We start from the raw sequence: 20002 nt of genomic DNA, 5'->3' as shown, positions 1-20002 counted from the left end.
TACAGCACATCCAAGAGTACCTGGAATGAGATTCCTCTTCTTAATTTGCCTAAAAGCCCAGCTTGTCAGCCAGGCTAGACAAATTAAGAAATAAGGCATTTTCACAGCAAAGGAAGTGCTGGCATTTTCCCTATGGCTCACTGTGATAGGAGCCTGCTAAGTAGAAAATATTTGTCATTGTGAATAGTGGTTTTGATTGCTCTTGCTGGCATCTGCAGGAGACCTTATCTGAGAGGGTCTACATCCTTTATGATGAAGCCCTGGTGAAACATTTTAAAAAAAATGCAGTTTTTTTTTTTTTTTAGCTTTCCTTCTGCTAGTGATACTATTTATCGTTATCTCTGGGTCAGTGCATCAATGCCACTGCATCAATAGACACACTGCTTTTGGCTGTCCACAGGAAAAGCTTGTTTGATTAGCTTTCTAGGCCACATGTTTCTCCAAACTGTGAGTTTAAATGTATAAAGAGAAAAAGAAACCAGACCATTAGAAGTATATCATGACTAAAACTGCAGCAATTCTCACAGACTTAATAAAAAAAATGATTTAAAGAGCCACATTCTAAGAAGAGTGCTGCAAGGTGCCACAAAGCTGCAGAAGTAATAAATGACTCAAAAGCCCTTTCTAAAAGCAAACACAGCTCTGAGGTTTCCAGTAAGTGCATTGTTTCCTTTCAGAGGCTACACACTGCTAAGCATGCTCATTAGCCTCATGCAAGAAGGAAGGGACGGCCCTGCCATCACTCTGTCTCTGACATTGTCATCTTCTGCAGAGCCACCCCGAAGGTCTGGCTGCACAGCTCCCCGTGTGTGGCGAAGTCCTGTAGTGCTTTTCTCCTCTGTGTTCACTCTTCCAGCTGCTATTGATCCAGAAAACCACACCAGGAGTAGCAAGGTTGCCCAAGTTTGTAACACCACAGTCTTGTTACTGCTTTTGTGGCAACAGCCTCCTGTTTCAGAGGAAATACAGTAAGAAAAATAATAAGAAAAAGAGATTGCAAGCCCCCACTAGGAAGGAACAAAAATATTAGAACAAAACCAATCTTGCCACCCAAGAGCAACTTGGCACTTCTGGAAGCAAAAAAATTCATCTTTTTGCTGTAGCTATAAACCCCAAACAAACATTATATACGGAAAATTTACTGTAAGTTGTTTTGATTTGATTGAACAGTGTGTAGAATGATTGTCCATTCTACAGATTGCAGGATCATCCCAAACCGGATCACATGCTTGCAAATAATCCCACTTAAACTGCAAATTTAGGTGCTTCTCGAAGCTCTTGATTGGTGTGTAAAGTAGCAAGACAAGATCACAGAAGAGTTTAATGGGGCAGTAAAGAGCCAGTACGCAGTTTGTCTCCTGAAAACTGGAACTGTGCATATTGTGCGTTGTTGGGCAGGGAAATTATGGTGAAAATATGTGCATGTTTTCCCTGAGTACTCAGATGCAGTTATTACTGCTATAAGCAGTGTGCTAGCTTGGCAACACAGCAGTTTTAGCTTTATCTACCAGAAATCAGACTTCCAGATTCAAGCTTTAGTTCACATTGTTTTCCCTCTAAATCTGATTGCAGCCCCGAAAAGTCTTTTTATTTTTTTATTTTTTTTTTAATTTTTAATTTATTTTTTTTTTTTTTTAAGGAAGTGCTTGGTGGGATAACAATTTTGTTTTGCAGGCAGCTTTTATAGCGAGGATGTCCTCAACTGCCGGCTCAGTTCCTGGGTGATCTGTATCTCAGTTAGCAGGACCCTCAAATTCTGCCCCCAAGAGCTGGTGTAGGATGAACTCTTTGCTGGTGCTTGCTCCATTCGTCTGAGAATTGCCAAAGAGCAAGGCTGCCTGTAAGTAGGCTGTGCCACAAGGTGAAGGTAAAAAGACAGGAGGAAGGTGATGAAGGCCAGCTGTGTGGCACCTGCCATCTGACGCAGACCTCCTAGTGGCAGTGTACTTGCAAAATCTCTGTCAGATCTGAACGTCTTTAGCAGTCATCCCCTTGTTTTTAAGTGCTTGTGTTTCATAAGCTGTAAACTTGGATGATTTATGATAGAAGCTCTGCTTTCTAATCTGAAAATGTGTTTATTCCTTCCCAAAAACATTAACACGGTGAAGGTACTGTTTTCCCCTTTTGCAAAGTTGGCTGAGGACAAGAGCTGCTGGTGGTACTGGTGTTGCTGGTGTTGCTGGTGGTGGTGCTGGTCCTGCCAGCGGTGCTGAGCAGGGTGGCAGCCAGGCACACTGGTTCTGCAAGTGAACCAAACAATCAGAAAATTCAAATATTATCTTTCTAGCTCTAATTCTCCTCTCCATTCCTAAATTTACTTTATAGTGGCTAAGCCATTCCCTCCCACCCTACCTCCTGGCACTGCCATGTGTCCACATATCTGCAGAGCGAACCCAGGTCAATTCACAAATGATTCAAAGAAATAAATAATAAATACGTCAAACACATAAGCACCCATTCACATATTATTCCCAATATAGCATCAGTATTCACTAGATTAAACCGTAATCCTGATAGTACATCCAGTACAAATCTTTTCAGAATAGATAACTTGAAAAGTGTAAGCTTGACTACTCAAGATTGAAACACAGAGCATATAAAAGAAAGAGATACCATAAGGAAATATTTAGTAAGCAGATATTTTGTATTTTATTTATCTACAAAGCATTGAAAAAAGGTAGGGAGAAAAACTCTTTCAGCCCTTCAGTTCTTCTGCATTTAAATATTTTTATTTTTATTTTTGTTATTGTTCCCTATTCAAGCCTTTGCATTTATTATTTATCTGTGGGCTTCCTACATAGTCTTTGTGAGCTATAGCTGCTCCATTTCTCCTTGTACAGCCCTACTCTCCAAAAACCCATCTCCTTCCAGAAAGATTTTTCTCCACCAGAAACTGCATTCTCATCTTGCAAGAGCAAATTCATGGAGACCAGTGCAGTGAGACCGATTCAAAACTGTGTGACTGAGAAGGAAATCAGAGTGGACCTCATTATAAAAGCTGAAAATCAGTAATTAGTGATCATGAAAAGTAGTCATTAAAAGTCCAAGCAGAAAATTATGGAAAGGTTGATAGACCAATAGATTCATTAAAGTTAAATCCCAACAACTCTCTCCTGGTCATAAAGCTCACTTACTGTGACCAATTTTGAACTCTGGGAAGAAAAATTAAATAAATTGGCTTCTTCATTAGCATGGTTGAAGCTTCAACAGTGGGAATGCCAGGGCTAATTGAGTCATGAATTAGTATTTTGGCTTCCTTATAAGTGTCAGGCATTATCAAAATGTCAGTCTTACTAAGCCAATTAAACATGCAACACTTGAGTTTGCTAGCACAATGAAGTCAGGCACCATGGGAATTATGGCTTCCTGTCTGATACATCTTTGCCCACACACTTGCATTAACCATTGTCATGAAGTCTTAAATTACCCGCCTCTTAACCTAAAGCTTTTCTTCATTGGCTTCTGCATGGCTCAGGGTAAAGAGTGGATAGGGTTCACCTAGTAAGCAGCAATCCAACAGCTTGTTTGCTCTCTGTTATTTGGCATGGGTCTCCAAGCTGTGCTTGGTGGCTGTGGTTTTAACAAGAAATACACTGATTTTTTATTTTATTTTATTTTATTTTATTTTATTTTATTTTATTTTATTTTATTTTATTTTATTTTATTTTATTTTATTTTATTTTATTTTATTTTATTTTATTTTATTTTATTTTATTTTATTTTTTATTTATTTTTATTTTTCCTGTGATGCTGATCCAGATTGGGCATTTCACAATAACTACCCAGTCTTCTGCCTGTGTAGCAAAAAGGCCTGTACTATCCCATTTGAGGACAGGGGAATTTAGATTTTGAACCCATGGATACTCCCTAATCTTATTTGAGTCATCTAGGATTCTCAGGAGTCCCTATCACTTGTTACTTCAGCTCGACAAGGTGCAAAGGAGCAAAAATTATTTAAGGTGAGATTTGCCTGATTATCACTCAGGAGCCTGATAGCAGTGGCAGGGAAAGAAACTTGTCCTTTGGAGAAACACTCAACTGCTTGAAATGCATGACACTTTCCTCCAGTAAAGGCAGCAGAGTTCTCACAAATCAGACTTCTGGCCATGCCTCACCATTGCCCAGGGGCTGTGGAAACTGGCACAGGACAGGGGTACTGCAAATGGTCACGTTTCTAAATCCTCAAGTTGCAATAAAGCATTTAAACCAAAGCTGTCAGCGTGTCCTTGTCCATTTCTTAGTTTGTCGGTGTTTGGAAGGTTTGTATCTTAGTGCTGTATCCTTGAGTGTAACTCCTGAGAGTCACTTCAGTTCTTAAGTAAAATCCTCTTCCCCCATTTCCCATCCCTCACAAAAGGCTTTAAGTGCTTGCTTGTGTTTCAGAACAGACTTATGCCCTGTCACGACAGCATGTAGATAGAGGAGGAAATGCAAAGGCACCTTTGCAGGTGTCCTGGGAGTGAGACTTTGGTGAGTTCTCAGGGCTGGCCTGTTTGTGACCTTTCTCTGGCCCCTCCCACTGCTTTTCCTGTCATTTCAAATTCTGAAAAAGGCAATGAATAATGAATATGCTGGAATAATATTATTTTTGTCGAGTCCTGTTTATCAGAACACCTGCCAACTGTGCACAAAACACACAGAGGGCTATTTCAGGATGAGGAACCCACCCTGGAGATTACACAAACCACCTACATGCTGTGTGTGGATGGCTTGGTATTTCAGTGGAGGGCAGGCTGATTTTAGGCTGTGACATAACATCCTTTCCCTCAGGAACTGGGCAGGCATGTCAGTTCATCCAAGCGGTCATCAGAGAGCAGCCCTGTGCTGGAAAGCCACGTGAGGCCCATTGTCGCAGCTCCTGGGGCTTCCCAGGGAAACGTGTGTGAAGTGGCAGGACAAAGCACGAACCCTCACTCTTCCCAGCACCCTGCCACGGTGTGGGGATGGGGTACCTTGAATGTGCAGGTCTCTGCTGAAGGGTTTGAGGCCAAATAGCCATCAAACCAGCTCTGGAGTCTCTAATATGGCACTCTTCCCAGAAGTCCAGGTCTTCAGGCTCTGGTGAGTGGCTGCATTGTAGCAAAAAATTACAGATATTCACCAGTGAGGCACTTACAGCCACAGTCTGTCGTTGAATGCCATGCACTATGAAAGGTGTGAGACTAAGTCTGCATCCCATAGAAGTTAAATAAAACACCTTTAAGTGTACATAGGAGTAAAGGCCCAAGGTGGTAAAATGAGAAAAGCAGGAGGGAGTGGATATTCAGCTATGAGCTCTTAACTATATCTTTGGCTTGACAAACTTCACCACGTCTCCATCCTGATGCGCACAGAAATGCTCAGCAGACATCGGTTGATGTTTGTTCATCTTTGGTGTTCCAGTGTATATTTGTGTCCCTCGTCATCCCTTCCTCTTGACCCCAGGACATCACCCCATTCCCATTTCCTCTTGAAAGTGCCTTCTTGAAAGTACGGAAATGAAGTACTTAAACATGAGTTATCTCCTCAATTTTGATGTTACTATGGCAACGTTCATTCCAACGTTTTAAATGCTCTTTCAGAAGGCAAATTGTAGATGTACGAGTGCTTATAGTTAACAAACACTGAAAAAAAAGTATAAAGGCTGTCCAGCTATGCTTAATGACTGTTGCCAGGGCAACCCAGGCTTTCCCCAAGCCGTCTGGTTTTGTGGGGCTTCATTCATACAATGCATTAAAGTTCTTTTACTTAATCATCCCAAGGTAGTGGGTAGTAGGTTTTTTTGGCAGTGGAAAGGACTGCCTGCTGCAGATATAGACAGAGCCTAAGAGCATTTGAAAGCCTTACTGTTTCCTTTTGATTCTCTTGATCAAAATCCAGTGTGGAGAATGATGCCTCTGCTAACAAAGCTGAGTCTCAAGGTCAGTGGTGTTCTCTCTTGACCATAACCCTCCTACATATTCAGACACAAAAGCAGCATTAAAAAAAAAAAAAAAAAGAAAAGAAATTAACCAAAGTAGCCCCATATGGCCTTTGGTCACTGCTAAGAGTTACCTGTGCAATTTAGGACTTTTCTGCTCAGTATCTTGTGATAAATCAATGGCAGAATTAACTCCCTCTGCGAAAGTGCAAAGATTAATGAGGTTGGTCAGTCACCTGTTAGTAAATGCCTCGTTACAGGGATGACATATCACCATAGGATGTGGCTACTAAACCAGGAAGGCCTTTGGATTTTTCCATCCATGTGTAATGACCCATATAATTACGCAGTTGAAGGCAGGCATAGTTTGCCTGGATGTTGGCCTGGCAAGGGAGAGTCTACTGATAGGCATTGGTGCAAAAGAAAGGCAGACCTACGCATATTGAGAGCTTTGAGTTGGCAGCAGGGAAAATAAATAAATAAATAAAAATAAAACTCACACATGTCCTAGCACGTGCACTGGAGGAAACATCCATGGGTCAAAGGCTAAAGGAATAATCAGATGTCCAAGAGAGAGGATTAACTGGGGTGAGTCTGAAGATAGAAAGGGGAGAATGTGACCCAGATAAAGAAAGAAAGGATTTAGAGGGCAACTCTTGCACTGGCTACTGACCACAGAAATAGCTTTCCCAGCATTTTTAAATAACCAGAAGCAAACTGATTTTTTTGAGCTAAACGTTTGCAGCCCAGGGGAACAGCCTGAGGAGTGCTGAAAAAGCATCTCTGGGTGCTTGTCTTCTCCAGTCTCACCTGGGATCTTGGCTGGGCTGCTTTGGGTGCTTTGCTACAGGAAGAGCGGAGAGTGAAAAACAGAGGGAAGGTCATCGCCAGGGCTGACAGTGCCAAGCGAGGTATAGGCCATGCACAGGAAAAGCAAAGGGCTGGGTTGTTCAAGCTTTCTCCTGAAGGAAAGGCACCTTCACAACTGATCCCTCTGCACAAATCCACAACATGCAATGAGGGAACTGTTTCCAGTGCTTCCCAAGTGGGAGAAATGGCTTTCATCTAGGCAAAACAGTGCCTGCCATTGAGCTCCTGGGACTAGGTAAGGCATACATACTCTTGGTTACCTGTAAGTACCCTTATAGCAGACAAATACGGTCCCTCCCATGCCCAGGTATCTCAGAGATGACTTCTGCCCACAGATCCTGATCCCTCCTGAGCTCTGGAAAGGCCAGGCAACCAGCACACTCCAAAGGCCAAACTGTTTCCTTATAGGTTACAAAGCTGCACAGCCCAGTAAAACAACAAACTTGCAAAGATGGAAAGCTCCATAAACATCTCAGGCCTTAAAAGCCCCTTGCACTAACATGGAATGATAGATTCAGACTTCCAGACTTCCACAGCCCTCACCTCCTGGGCAGCCTCAGGGTGCATTCTTGGAAGGCCTGGCTCCTCGGGGTCCTTCTGAGGAGGGGTCTTCTGAGGGATGCCATCCAAAGGGACCTGGACATGCTGGAGAAGTGGGCCCACGTGAACCTAATGAGGTTCAACAAGTCCAAGTGCAGGGTGCTGCACCTGGGTCTGGGCAATCCCAGACATGAGGACAGACTGGGAGAAGAATTCACTGAGAGCAGCCCTGCAGAGAAGGACTTGGGAGTTCTGGTGGATGAAAAGCTCGACGTGAGCCAGCAGTGTGTGCTTGCAGCCCAGAAGGCCAACTGCGTCCTGGGCTGCATCAACAGAGGGGTGGCCAGCAGGTGGAGGGAGGGGATTGTCCCCCTCTGCTCCCCCAGAACAGTCTTTTTTTTTTTTTTTTTTTTTTTTTTTCCAAACTCAGATCCTTGTTTAGAAAACTTTCTGTTCCTTCCTGTGATAAGAAGGACCCGTCAGGTTGCTTCTTTTAATCAGTGCTGAATACGGAAATAGCATTTGCTGTCTATAAAGCCTTTGAAAGCTTAGCAGCCTGGAGGCGAGGATGAGAATAGACAGACTCTGAATGGCCATGAAAAGAGCCTGAAGTGACATTTTTTCCCCCAAGGCTGAAAGAGTCATAAGCAGCCCAAAGCTCTGGTTAGACTTTGTGCTCTCTCTGACTGTGGTTATCAAAAAGCAAGGCAGGAAGACCATGCAGGGTGTGCTTACGCTCCGGATGAATGTGTGACAACTCTAATAGAAAAGTTCAACTTTGACTGCAAAACAAAACTGAGAAGCAGAACAAACACGTTGAACACTGTGGCCTTGTGACAAGGAGGCAAATTGTACCCAAGGTAATGTGTTTAACGCTACATGAAATATCCACATGCTGTGCGGTGGCTGATGAATTGCTTGAAGACAAAGCTGATTGCCAAGGTCATTAGCACCTGACTCTGAATAAGGACCTCATAAAGATATGATGGGTGAGCAGCTAAGCACAACAGGCAGTTCTGTGAAGTACAGAGGTCTGCACTAGGTGTTTTTCTTTGCAATCATGGAGTTTATTGAGAATAAACTTACTACGTCAAGTAAAAGGAAGTTTGCTTGTCAAGAGTTAAAGGCTCCTGAGCAGAAACATCTCCACATGGAGTAAACTTACAGGCCTTCCAGATCCACACTACCCTTTGCTGCATCCCCCTGTGGCTTTCGGGTAGCCAACAAAAAGTGTAAGGTACTTTCCTCCCTTTCCCCACGAGGTAAAATGAGCAGACTGGTATTTTTTCCAAAGTGATTAAGGCAGTTCTGGTTTCACTACCTATGTTAACCAGTAAGTGTAATTATGGATCTGGGCTAACCAAAAAGCCCAGGCTACTTCAGAACTGTGGTTTACCTTGTAATTTTGGAGACCAAGCATTTTTGGATGCTGAGTGCCAATGAAAAGTACAAGTGGCATGGACTTGAGGGGAGCAGGAGAGGCAGTGGTGTGACAGAGAGTTTTGCATGGAGGACACACGCTCACTTATCTTCAACATTAAGAACATGGTCAGGGAATGCTCTTTAGGGTTTTAATGCCTGCTGGAGCAGTCTGCAATTGCAGTGTGTCCCACTCCAAACACTGCAGAAGAACAGATGCTTCGTAGGGCGTGCACACACACACAGACACATGAATTGGTAGCTCAGGAGTCCAGAGCACTGGCACCACGTTGTTGTCACCATGAGCCTGGGAAGTAACTTGATTAGGTGACAGCCAGGACTAATGGGTGTTTCTCCTCAGAAATTTGCTAGGACAACACATCTTCTTGCATCTTGGTGAAGTTCTCTGTCTGTCTGCTCTTACTGCATACTGTCCATGAGTATTTGCTGCTCTGTTGGGCCCTGAGGTTTGATCACTGCAGTGAAGTCACAGGGTTTTCTGTAGAGTTTCACAGCAGCTTTGTCTGATGATAAAACATCTAGCTCTCCTTCAGAGATCTCCACATCTTCCTTGTAATATCGCTAATCGCTCTAGTCTCTGCATGAGTTCTGTGTCTGATGTTTCTCTTTGGCTATGGAAGAATAGGAAAAAACACAATCAATCATAAAAACTGTCTCTAATTAAAGAAGAGTAGTGTCTCAGGAGCCCAAGTTGTACTTTATAGTAACTTACCTGTAGGAAGGGTAGGCAAGTCAATGCAGTATGGGGTGTGACAGGTTGAAAGCATTCCCACTTTGCTGCGGACAAGTGAGTCACATTGCCCAGGCCATGGCTGTTCCTTGCAAGAGATCTGAGCTGAAGCAGAGAGGACAAGTGCTGGCTTCTGGCATGCCTTTTGGCCAAAAATGTGATTTTCTTGGAAAGTGGCTACGTTGGTCAGAAATGCCCCCAGGCACAGCATCAAACCCAAACCTAAGGATCCACCTCAGTTCAAGCTGGACAGAACTGTGCATACAGTGAACCAGCACCACTGAGTACCCAGCCTTAGCTCCCCATAAGTGCAGGGCACACCTGTGGCAGTATCTGGAGCTATGCAAAGCATGGGTGTGGATCTGGGGTTCTGCAGACTCCAAAAGAAGAGTGCTTCCAGTGCTGTTTCACTACGGTTTTGCAGTGGCAGCAGAGAAGACATAAACCTGCTCCAATTACCACATGCTTCATGGTATTAGAAATAACTTGTTCTGCCCAGCTAGCCAAAAGGAAAAGCTTGTGCATTTGGTAAGCTCTTCAATTGTCTCCAGCAAAATAACAGCTGTTGTCTATTATTTTCACTTTTGATAGTGATTTGTTATGATAAATTCAGGAGGTCTGTAGTTTTAAAGGGTAGAAAGAGCCATTATTGTCTGAGCCATGCAAAGCAGCTGGGTGGTTCTGTGCTGAGCTCCCAGTCTACTCCATACCATTTGTGCTTGTTTACCCCAAGAGCATGGGTTTTCAAAGAAGCAGAACAAGAACTCTTCCACTTGTAATTTATCTGTAATTTGTGGCTCATCCGTTTTTCTCTTCCCTTTCCCTTTCCCTTTTTCCTTTCCCCTTTCATTCAAAGGATGAGAAGAACCAGGTGTTGATCACAAACGCTTGGCTGCAGATGGTGAGTAACCTGTGTCGATAAAGAACAACCCCCCCTTCCTAATAGCAAACTACTGGATGCATTTTCTTACCTGGAAAGCAAGATTGCTGCCTTTTAATTTGTCTGCAGTGTGAAATTAGTGCATGTTCTTGAGTCCTCTGAAATTTTTCCGATGTTCCTTTTAGCATTTGAAACAAAGCGAAGGAGACTGAGTTAATCCATTGGGCAGACCTGTTGGCTTCAGGAGGTAATACCAACCTATATAGTTAGACCACTGGGCATAGGGGGTCTTGCAATGGAGAGCCCAAAAGCCAGACTCCCACCACAAGTGAAGGAGAGACTCTTTAAGGGGCTCAGGGCCTCTCCAAGGGCAGAGATGAGGACCTGTGGTGAAGTAAGACACAGTAAGACCTGGGTGCCCTGCTCTCATGGCTTGTACAAGAACCCCCCAGCACGCACTCCCAAACGCAGAGGACCACGTGCAGCCCTGTGCTGCACTGCTGTCAGCAGTGCCCAGGCTCATAGTTGGGACAGCTTCCTAGGAGCACTGCCTTCCCTCCCGATTTAACAACCTCATCCCTAAATGCACCTCTTCCCTTTCCTGCAAACCTCTCCAGCTGAGCAGTGACCAGTGCTGGCCACGCAGGATAAGCAAAACTGATCTTCACTTAGGGCTGTGGTGGAGGGAGCTTCCCACCACGTCTGCTGCTGGTGGCGTATGGTGAGAGATATGATCTATTCTTACGGAGCATAAACCGATCTCCTTAATGGTTTGTGCTCAGCAAAGATGCAGCTCTGCAGGGGAAAGCCTGCGGGAGACTTGAATGATTGAGCTAATTCTGCTTTGACTTAAGCAGCCGAACACTATGTCAAGTTAATGGGTGCAGCTTCTTCTGCAGCTACCTGCTGCTATTTGCAGAAAGAATGGGTTTAGCTCTATTGGAAAAACTAACACAAACCATCCCACGGGACTACAGGACTGTCAGGGCACAGCCTATGTGTATCCTGTCCTTTGCAGAGGGTGTCTTCAGCTATAGCACACGTAACACCCTTTTAGCCATACTATCATACTATCATACTACTGCTATTGCTATTGACAACATCCATTCTGTTCCCTAAACATTCCAGATACCTTAAACGTCTTTTGCCAGCTTGTATAACATAATGTATGTATTTTCCAACAGTACTGGGTTGATATTTACTTGTCTTGGGATCAGTATGAATACCCAGGAGTGCAGAACTTACGATTTCCAGCTGACCAGATTTGGGTACCAGACATTCTTCTGTATAACAGGTAAGCAAGGTGCGCAATATCCAGTGAGAGCCTAACACTAGAGCACTAGGTGGTGGAAAACAACATTGCTTCACTGATATTTCAGGGCTTTATCCATCCAGGACTTCTTCTCTTACACGTAAAAAAAAAAAAAAAAACAAAAACAAAAACAAAAAAAAAAAAACAACAGCTAACAGATTTTTCTAATAGCCAGTTTAAATCTTGCAGTTGTTTTGCAGATGTCTTATTTCCCTTATCCCAGTGAATGTGCAGAGCAAACAATCCATACTCTCCTTATAATTAACGCACCTGTGCTAGAAAATTACCGCTGCCAGAGTCTTCCTGCCTGAACTGAACAATCTGTGTTTCTTTGCACATTACCCATCACCCACATTTTCTAAACTTCTTTTCGTCACCCCTTGTCTCCTCTTAACACTCTAGATTATTTTTTTTTTCTTTTCCATGAGAGTCCAGTACTCTGGACAGTACTTCTGCAGTTTTGGTTGGAGTGAAAGTTCTCTAGACACTTTTCTTTAATTCTTTCCAGGAGGGAGAGATTTTATTTTTGCTCTAACATCTTACTTTTGGACTAATTTTGTTCTCCAGTCTTGCTGTCTGGCTAGATTTTCACTGATCTGTCTTTTTCTGTCAGTTGTATGCATAATATTTTCTAATTATCTGGGTTGAATTTCATTCTGCTCTTTTTCACTGTCTACCAAGATCCATTTTCCATTCCAAGTCCCCAGTATATCTGAAGGAGGCTTGGAGTGGCCTGGAAATTTTTAAAGTATAATTCTTTACTCCGGCTTTACTACTTAAAGTCTCTCTACTCATTTTCAGTCACCAAAAATGAAGCATATGGTATGGTCCATATTACTCTAGTTTATTTATAAGAGCATGACATGGAAAAGGCTTTCTGAAGTTCAGATATATCTCCTACCTCCTCTTATTCATTTAGTCAGTAAGAAAATTAGATTGATTTGATCCAGTTGGCCCTTGACAAATCTGTGCCAGCTTTTTTCACCTCATTATCTTTGAAGTTAGACTGATGTGTCTGTAATTTTACCTTTTTACAAAAAAAAAAAGAAAAAAAAGTCAGAATTCTGTTTGATCTTCTCTAATTCACTGAGCCCTTCCCTGTTCTCCCTGAGCTCTCACAGATAATTGTTAATGCTTCAGAGGGTATTTCGGCCAGTCCCTTCAGTACTTGAGAGTAAATTTCATCAGTGCTGCCAACTGGAATCTCTCTCATCTACATACACTTCTTTAACCTATTCCTCCCCTCTCCTGCCCTGGACTCCTGGCGCTGTGTGAGAATTACTTGGGGTGAGCCACAATTTGTGAAGAGTGAAGTGCAGAGGGTACAGGATACTGCAGCTCTCTGTACCACAGCAAGCAGTGGGTCTATCCTGTCTGACTTGTCCTGTTAGACTTTTCCTTGTTTTCTTCTACTAATGAAAGCCTTTTTTGCTGCCTTTTATGTCATCACTTGTCCTGCACCTTGGTCTTTTCAATTTCATCCCCATTGTTTTGTTCTGTTTCATTAATCTTATCCTGAGGCATATGATCTTGCTCCCATGTTTTCAATGCTCAGCCCTTGATTTCCAAGCCACGATGCAGAGGATCCTGAAGCAGCAGACACTGTGATTTACTTTTTCCCATCAGAGTAGGCTGTCTGTGTGTCCTGTATGTCGTCTCCTCCAGCATGTCTTGCCTGAGGACTCCTCAGACCGGAACAGAGGGCAGGTCATAAGAGGAACAGGGAATGTGAATTTTACTTGTTTGGTTGTAAGACTGGGTGTGTAAGATGGTGGAGTCATGCAACAAAGACCTGCACGTAGCCATGACAGGCAAGGGTTTGTAGCACCAGCACGGGGAACCTTCTGTATTTAACCTGGAGCAGGTCCCCATGCCTGCTCCCTTGAAGAATGCTCGCCCTTGCTCAGCACACTATGATAGAATGTGATATTCCCTATTCCCTTCTTAGTGATATTCACTATTCCCTTCTTTTTCTCAGAACTGGTGGAATCTTAAATAAATTCTCTTTTCTTGGTCCCTTTTGCATGGTTTCTGCTCTTACAGTCTCAATCAGTACTGTCCTATGAACCCCAGATCTGAAAGAACTTCTCTCCAGTGTCTTCTTCCATTGCCTGAAGCAAACTTTTGGCCCCCATGTATCCTAAGAGACTGCAGAATTATAGCCTCAGGAAATCTTTTCTCCCATAATAGATATCTAGGTAAAAAATAACTTGATTTACACCATGAGCTGCCTGATTCTGACAGCAGCCCCAGAAAAAAAAAACATCCTGCCTACAGTCCAGTCTTTGAAAACCACTTAGAAACGTCAAAAACTATGATACTTCTGCTCCTTTCCTTTCTGCCTTTGCCCTGTGACATCTGGTGTTGAGACTGAAGAAGAAAAGTCTTTGGGGAGACCTCACTGCAGCTTTTCACTACTTAAAGGGGATTTATTAAAAAAGATGGAGAGCATCATTTTTGCTTGGGTAGATAATGATAGGACAAGGGGGAATGGTTTTAAACTAAAAGAGGGGAGATTTACATTAGAGGTTAGGAGGAAATTCTTTACTCAGAGGGTGGTGAGCCACTGGCACAGGTTGCCCAGAGAAGCTGTGGATGCCCCATCCCTGGAGGTGTTCAAGGCCAGGCTGGATGGGGCTTTGGGAAACCTGGTCTTGTGGGAGGTGTCCCTGCCCATGGCAGGGGGTTGGAACTGGGTGGTCTTTAAAGCCCCCTCAAACCCAAACCATTCTATGATATGATTCTCTGATTCTCTGAAGACATTAATAAAGTCACCAGCATGTCTGGGAGCAGGCCAATAATGTCTATCAGAAGGCAAGATACTAATATAGGGTGTGCTCTTAACTTAGGTGTAAGCCAGACCTTGATTCTGTGCACTGAATTCTCACAAAAGATTATTTTTTCTGTAGGAATTTGGTACATCTTAACTCAAACATCAGCCTACATTTTCTTTCTTTTCTTTTGTTTTCTTTATATCGTGTTATAGTGCGGATGAAAGATTTGATGCAACATTTCACACAAATGTGCTGGTGAATTACTCTGGATCCTGCCAATATATTCCTCCAGGTAGAATGCAATGTGTTTGTTTGTTTTAAGTGAATGTGTAGCTTCAAATAACTACAAGCAGTTTTCCTTCATAAATGAATTCAAAGTGTTTAGAAGCAGTCTGCAGAAATTTTGCAAGCTGTGTAATTTAATTATTAGACAGACCCACTGAAGTAATTTAGGTCCATTATTGGTTGCGTATTTCCACTTCATAAGTCAGTAAATCTCTCTCCTGAGCAGTTTGATCATTCAGAGGCCCAGCTGAGGTATTGCCCAAAGCAAGGTGGTACACACCACAGGTCACTTTACCACAGAGGGAAGTTTCTCATGTCAACCAACTAGCTCTTTCCTAAGAGTGAGAAGAGCTGTGACCAGAGGAGGCACCCAGAAGCAGCAATCCCTCTGCAGCCAAGTCCACCTCATGAGGCTGAACCTCCAGATCCAGGTGAAAAGATGAACTGAGGCCAGTGCTGGCCAGCCAGACCCAGAACACATCCCACTTTCTGTCTGTATTGTTGATTCAGTGCCCAGAGGGCTGAGCAGCTAGGACCTGCCAGAAAACACACAAGCTAGCTCCGCAGTCACTCCGTTTGGTGGGCAAGAAATGTCCAAACCTTGTGCCATAGCTGCTGGTTTGTTGATGCCAGCACATCCACAAGGGACACCAGGAAACAAAAGGGTCTTCCCTGGTGGCTGATCCCCAGCTGATCCCTACCTCTGAGACCTCTTTAAAAACATACAAAACAAACAAGCAAATGAAAAAACAAACAAACAAACAAAAATCTTTATGAACTTTATGTTTTTTTCTGCGGCGGACCATGGGAATGGTTGCTCTCCAGGGAGAAACAGATGACAGGAATTAAATCAGGATGCACCAGAGCAGAGCCTTCTTCATTCCTCAAGGGTCTGCACAAGTAGGTGATGGAAAAGGTGTCTGTGTGGGCAGATCTGGTGCTCTGCCAATCTCTTTTCACCTAACAGAGGAGAAAGCATACCACACAAGCAGAGTACATCTATGGTGAGCTACAAACTCTGTGGCGAAGAATTGGTTACTTAAGACCCCAAGGAAATTGAAAAGAGAGAATAAGGAGTAATAGAAATGTCTCATGCAAATCACAGGAAATAATTTCCTAAATGAATTTAACTGCTGCTAAACTGCTTTGCCCAACACAATTTAGAAGGTAAATGTTGATAATCAGCCTACTTAATGCAACAACTGCTCACAGAAACAGCTAGATCAATCAAGAGACTGGAAAACATGGAAAGGAGAAAAAGATGTTGTTTCCAAGGCTTCATGAAAGTTTTATTTCCCAGGACTGAGAGCAGGCTGTACCCGCTACTGCTCTCCGTTAGAGAAACAAGCTCTGTTACATATGGCTTGGTGGAGGAGTGGAGAGAGGGGACAAGAAGGAGACAGCTGTCTGTTGAGAAGGAAGGGAGCAGAGCCAAGATTTGGGAGAAAACGCCCATGAAACCAACCCCGCAATGGCTGTGGCAGTGGGAGGCAGACCTACCAGAAACTGACGGAGCAAAAGGAGGGAATCTAGCCTCTGCAGAGCATCAGTGTTTGTGCAGGGGAATAAGTAACCGTGTACATACTACACAGTTATGCCAGAATGCCCTCAGCCTCTGCAGCAGCAGGCAGAAACAGCAACACAGTAACTCTGTTTTGGGGATTTTAATCTTGAAAAGTCGCAGCCTGAGTACTTACAGCAAAGCATCAGACTCTGTTTAGGTGAATCAGAGGTAGGATTCGTGTTAGCTGGTGTTTTAGGGAGAACGCAGAAACAATTACTGCAAACAGGTCACCTCGGCACAGCATTGGAGATAACTTTCTAATGAAGCAGGAGCTGCTTCTCCATCGCACGGCACATCTGAGATGGCTGCTGGCCCAGGGGAGGTGGGGAGGTAAGGTGAGGGCTGAAGAGCCATGGGCCTGCAGGGGTGAGGGTTTGCAGGGTTGACGTCTGTGCTTTGCCACCAGCTGCTGGTGGCACGGGCTGCACAGGTCATCTTCTCTGCTCTTCCTTGGTGCCCCAGGAAGGGATGATATTCCACACATGCCAACATTTTCCACCTGTGCTAGTTGTTTGGTTACCCCACGACTACATCACACAGGCTTTTGCAGAAGAAAGGTGGTCAGAATCAACTGGATAAATAAGGGTGGAGGTGAACTGCACCCTGCACGTGATTGATTCTGGTTGATTTCTGTCCACAGGTATCTTGAAGAGCACCTGCTACATTGATGTCCGCTGGTTCCCCTTCGATGTGCAGAAGTGTGATTTGAAGTTTGGCTCCTGGACTCACAGCGGCTGGTTGATTGACCTACAGATGCTTGACGCTGATATTTCCAACTACATCTCAAATGGAGAGTGGGATTTAGTGGGTAAATTGTCTGGCCTAAATTTTTTTTTTTTCAGTAGTCTAATTTTCAAAGGCAAAACCCAAATATATAGAAATGATCAATCCTGTTGAGACATTTGAAATACAGATATTAAAAGTTTCCATGAAAACAACAGCATAAAAAAAAAAAAAGAGTTCAGAAACAACCTTTCAAATGCATTCTTTGAAATGTGTCTGAAAACACTGTGTTCTGAAGCAATTGCCTAAATCTAAGTGCATAGATGAAATCTACTGGTGCTGATGCATCCGAGCAGTATGCCAGTACTATACTTAGATGTACCTCATGTAGACACACTGAACACTACTGTCACATCTACTCTAACACATCAGCCAAAAAATGATTGGTGCAAAAAACACTATTTCAGCAAAACTGAAATGAGCTTTTGCAAAGAATCCCTCTCACGCAGAAAACCATGAAAGTGTCCTCCAGTCAGTAATATCTGCAAATAACTGCAGCTCACTATGTCTCTCTCCTCTTCTGTGCTTTAGAAGATACCTGTATTTTTAAAAGAGGAACCCATGTCCAGAATTGGTTATTCATAGCTTGATCTCAGTGAGATATTTTGAACTCATTTAAGTAGGGGTAAATCAGAAGTAATGCTGTAGAAATGGACAGGTTTTAGACCACCTTAATGAGAACTTGCAAGCAGGATGTTTCGTCTTCTAATCCGGATATATAGCCAAGGAAAAACTGCCCCAGAACAACTGATTACAGTATTTCTACCAGCCAGGGCATCTGAGAGGCAATAAAATAAGAAACTTGAAATAAGAAACATTTCGTTCATAAGAACATGAAATAAAAAACATTTTTCTGCACAAAAAGCTGGATCTGCTTGTGGTTGGGGAAAGACTAGGGCGTCTCTGGAGATCCTTTTGGTGCCAGTGAGAGGCCCTTATGAGCCACACACTGGCTCATAAGCCATCTGTTCTTGGCCCCTTCCAAGGGGATGGATGCTGGGCAGTCCTGCACCTCTCCTCACTGCTCTGACCTCCCTTTCTGTAGGTGTCCCAGGAAAAAGGAATGAGATGTACTACGAGTGCTGTAAAGAACCCTACCCAGATGTGACATACACCATCACCATGCGCCGACGCACCCTCTACTACGGCTTGAACCTACTGATTCCCTGTGTCCTCATATCTGGCTTGGCTCTGCTTGTTTTCCTCTTGCCAGCTGATTCAGGAGAGAAGATTTCTTTAGGTAAGTGCTCAAGAATTCACTTATTTCATTAGGGATTCCCATAAATTGGCAAATAATGCCTCACGGTGCTTGATAAATAAAGATTTCCCTGGAGGAACAACAGAAGCACTTGTTTGGTTGCAGAAACTGGTGTAACAGCTTTCTGCACACCATTCACACACACTGTGCTAAGTACTTCTACTTGCATTTACCCTGGGATGAGGCAGAACTCATCTCTGGCAGAGGCAGCAGTGATAGTACTCTGTCTTCCCTGTGGTTCTGTTCCTTAGCAAGTCTCACTGGATTTCACGGCTGATTAACTCTCTCTTTCAGATAAGACATGCTGACATACAGAGAGTGAAGGGTCATGAGCAGCAGCAGCTGGACACTTTATTTTTGCCTTCCAAGTACAGCTCCCAAACCTCCAAACCATGAGTTCCCAAGCAATGCAAAGTAGCAACAGCCAAGGAATAGCTAAACAAGATTTACTGTCATGTGTACCAATAAAGAGAGGAGGGGCGCTTCCAAGAAAAGACAGGGAAAATAAAATGTAAAATAAATAAAAGTAAAGTAAATATGTAAGAGTGACCCAGCTAAGACCTTTAGAGTCAATTGTGCACAGATGCAATCAGGATAGAAACCTTTAAATCATGCAAATGCACTTGGTAGAACCATCAGGGTTCTACTGAGCAGCCAGTCTTACAAGAAGCAAAACACGGGCTGTGAGGGATACGACTGCTGCCTGTGAAAAACAGGCAGGGAAAAGGATTATCTGAGCTAAAGTAACAACGTTGTCACAAAAATGGGATGTAATGTTCATACATTAAACATGCGAAATAAAAAGCAATTTCTCAGCTTAGGGTAGTTAGGTTTTGCAAACAGCCTTTCCAGAGAGAACAAGATAACAAAGAGCTCCTTTTGAAACAGGCATGCATCTCTGTGGAGGGTGTTATATAACATGCAATAGCCAAAACTGTTCAAGTGTCTCCTAGCCCTTAATAATTGTCTGGGTTTTGTATGAGTTCTGTTTTGCAAGAACAGTGTATTTCATGAGATCTGCAAGCTCCATTTGACTGACCTGCAAAGATTTATCCATTATTTTCAGAGGAGCAAAGGTTTGGGTGCAATTGAGAAGTGGAAAGGGAGCAGATAAAAGTGCATCCAAAGATGCTCTCACTTGGTAGAAGTTCTCACCTGCTCTGACAAGCACTAAGTCATGGTTTTGGCTTAGCCATAGATCAGGACAAAGTTATATTTAACAGCAAAGACATCAGAGGAGGAGCTGCAGTGATCGTGTTCCTCATCTTTCCCCTACATGTTCACTCCCTGCAGGTATCACTGTTCTGCTTTCCCTGACAGTATTCATGCTGCTTGTGGCCGAGATCATGCCTGCAACTTCTGACTCAGTCCCACTAATAGGTAGGTTGATTTTCTCTGCTCTGTGCATAAAGTACAATGCTTTCCAAGAGTTCTTCAATGCCTATTGGAGGTTTGACTCTTTGTCTTACCACAGTTCTACATTTCAGCAACGTCAGGAGTAAATCCCTGTCTGGGTTTTGCTGTCTGAGTAGATGCAGAGAGAGCCTGCATGAGGGATAGAAAGGGGCTCTGCAAGTATCATATAAGCTGGTAATTGGAATGATTCAGGGGACGAAGAATCAATACACGATGTGGAGGTTTGGGTAGGCAGAGTACAAAGGACAGCA

At 43.4% G+C, this 20002-nt stretch overlaps 1 protein-coding gene across 1 annotated transcript in view; it reads left to right on the top strand.

The window, feature by feature from the left end:
• LOC308186183 (neuronal acetylcholine receptor subunit alpha-7-like) overlaps positions 1–20002 on the top strand; it is a 60041-nt gene that overhangs the window by 20573 nt on the left and 19466 nt on the right. The window contains exons 4-9 of the mRNA XM_080575212.1: positions 10336–10380; positions 11544–11653; positions 14658–14737; positions 16935–17102; positions 18123–18317; positions 19629–19715. Of these exons, the coding sequence (XP_080431338.1) occupies positions 10336–10380; positions 11544–11653; positions 14658–14737; positions 16935–17102; positions 18123–18317; positions 19629–19715 (685 nt within the window). The remainder of the gene's footprint in view (positions 1–10335; positions 10381–11543; positions 11654–14657; positions 14738–16934; positions 17103–18122; positions 18318–19628; positions 19716–20002) is intronic.

This window comes from Anser brachyrhynchus (genome assembly GCF_964034855.1).
Source record: "Anser brachyrhynchus genome assembly, chromosome: Z".
NCBI lineage: Eukaryota > Metazoa > Chordata > Aves > Anseriformes > Anatidae > Anser > Anser brachyrhynchus.
This window is presented reverse-complemented; position numbering and strand designations above follow the sequence as displayed.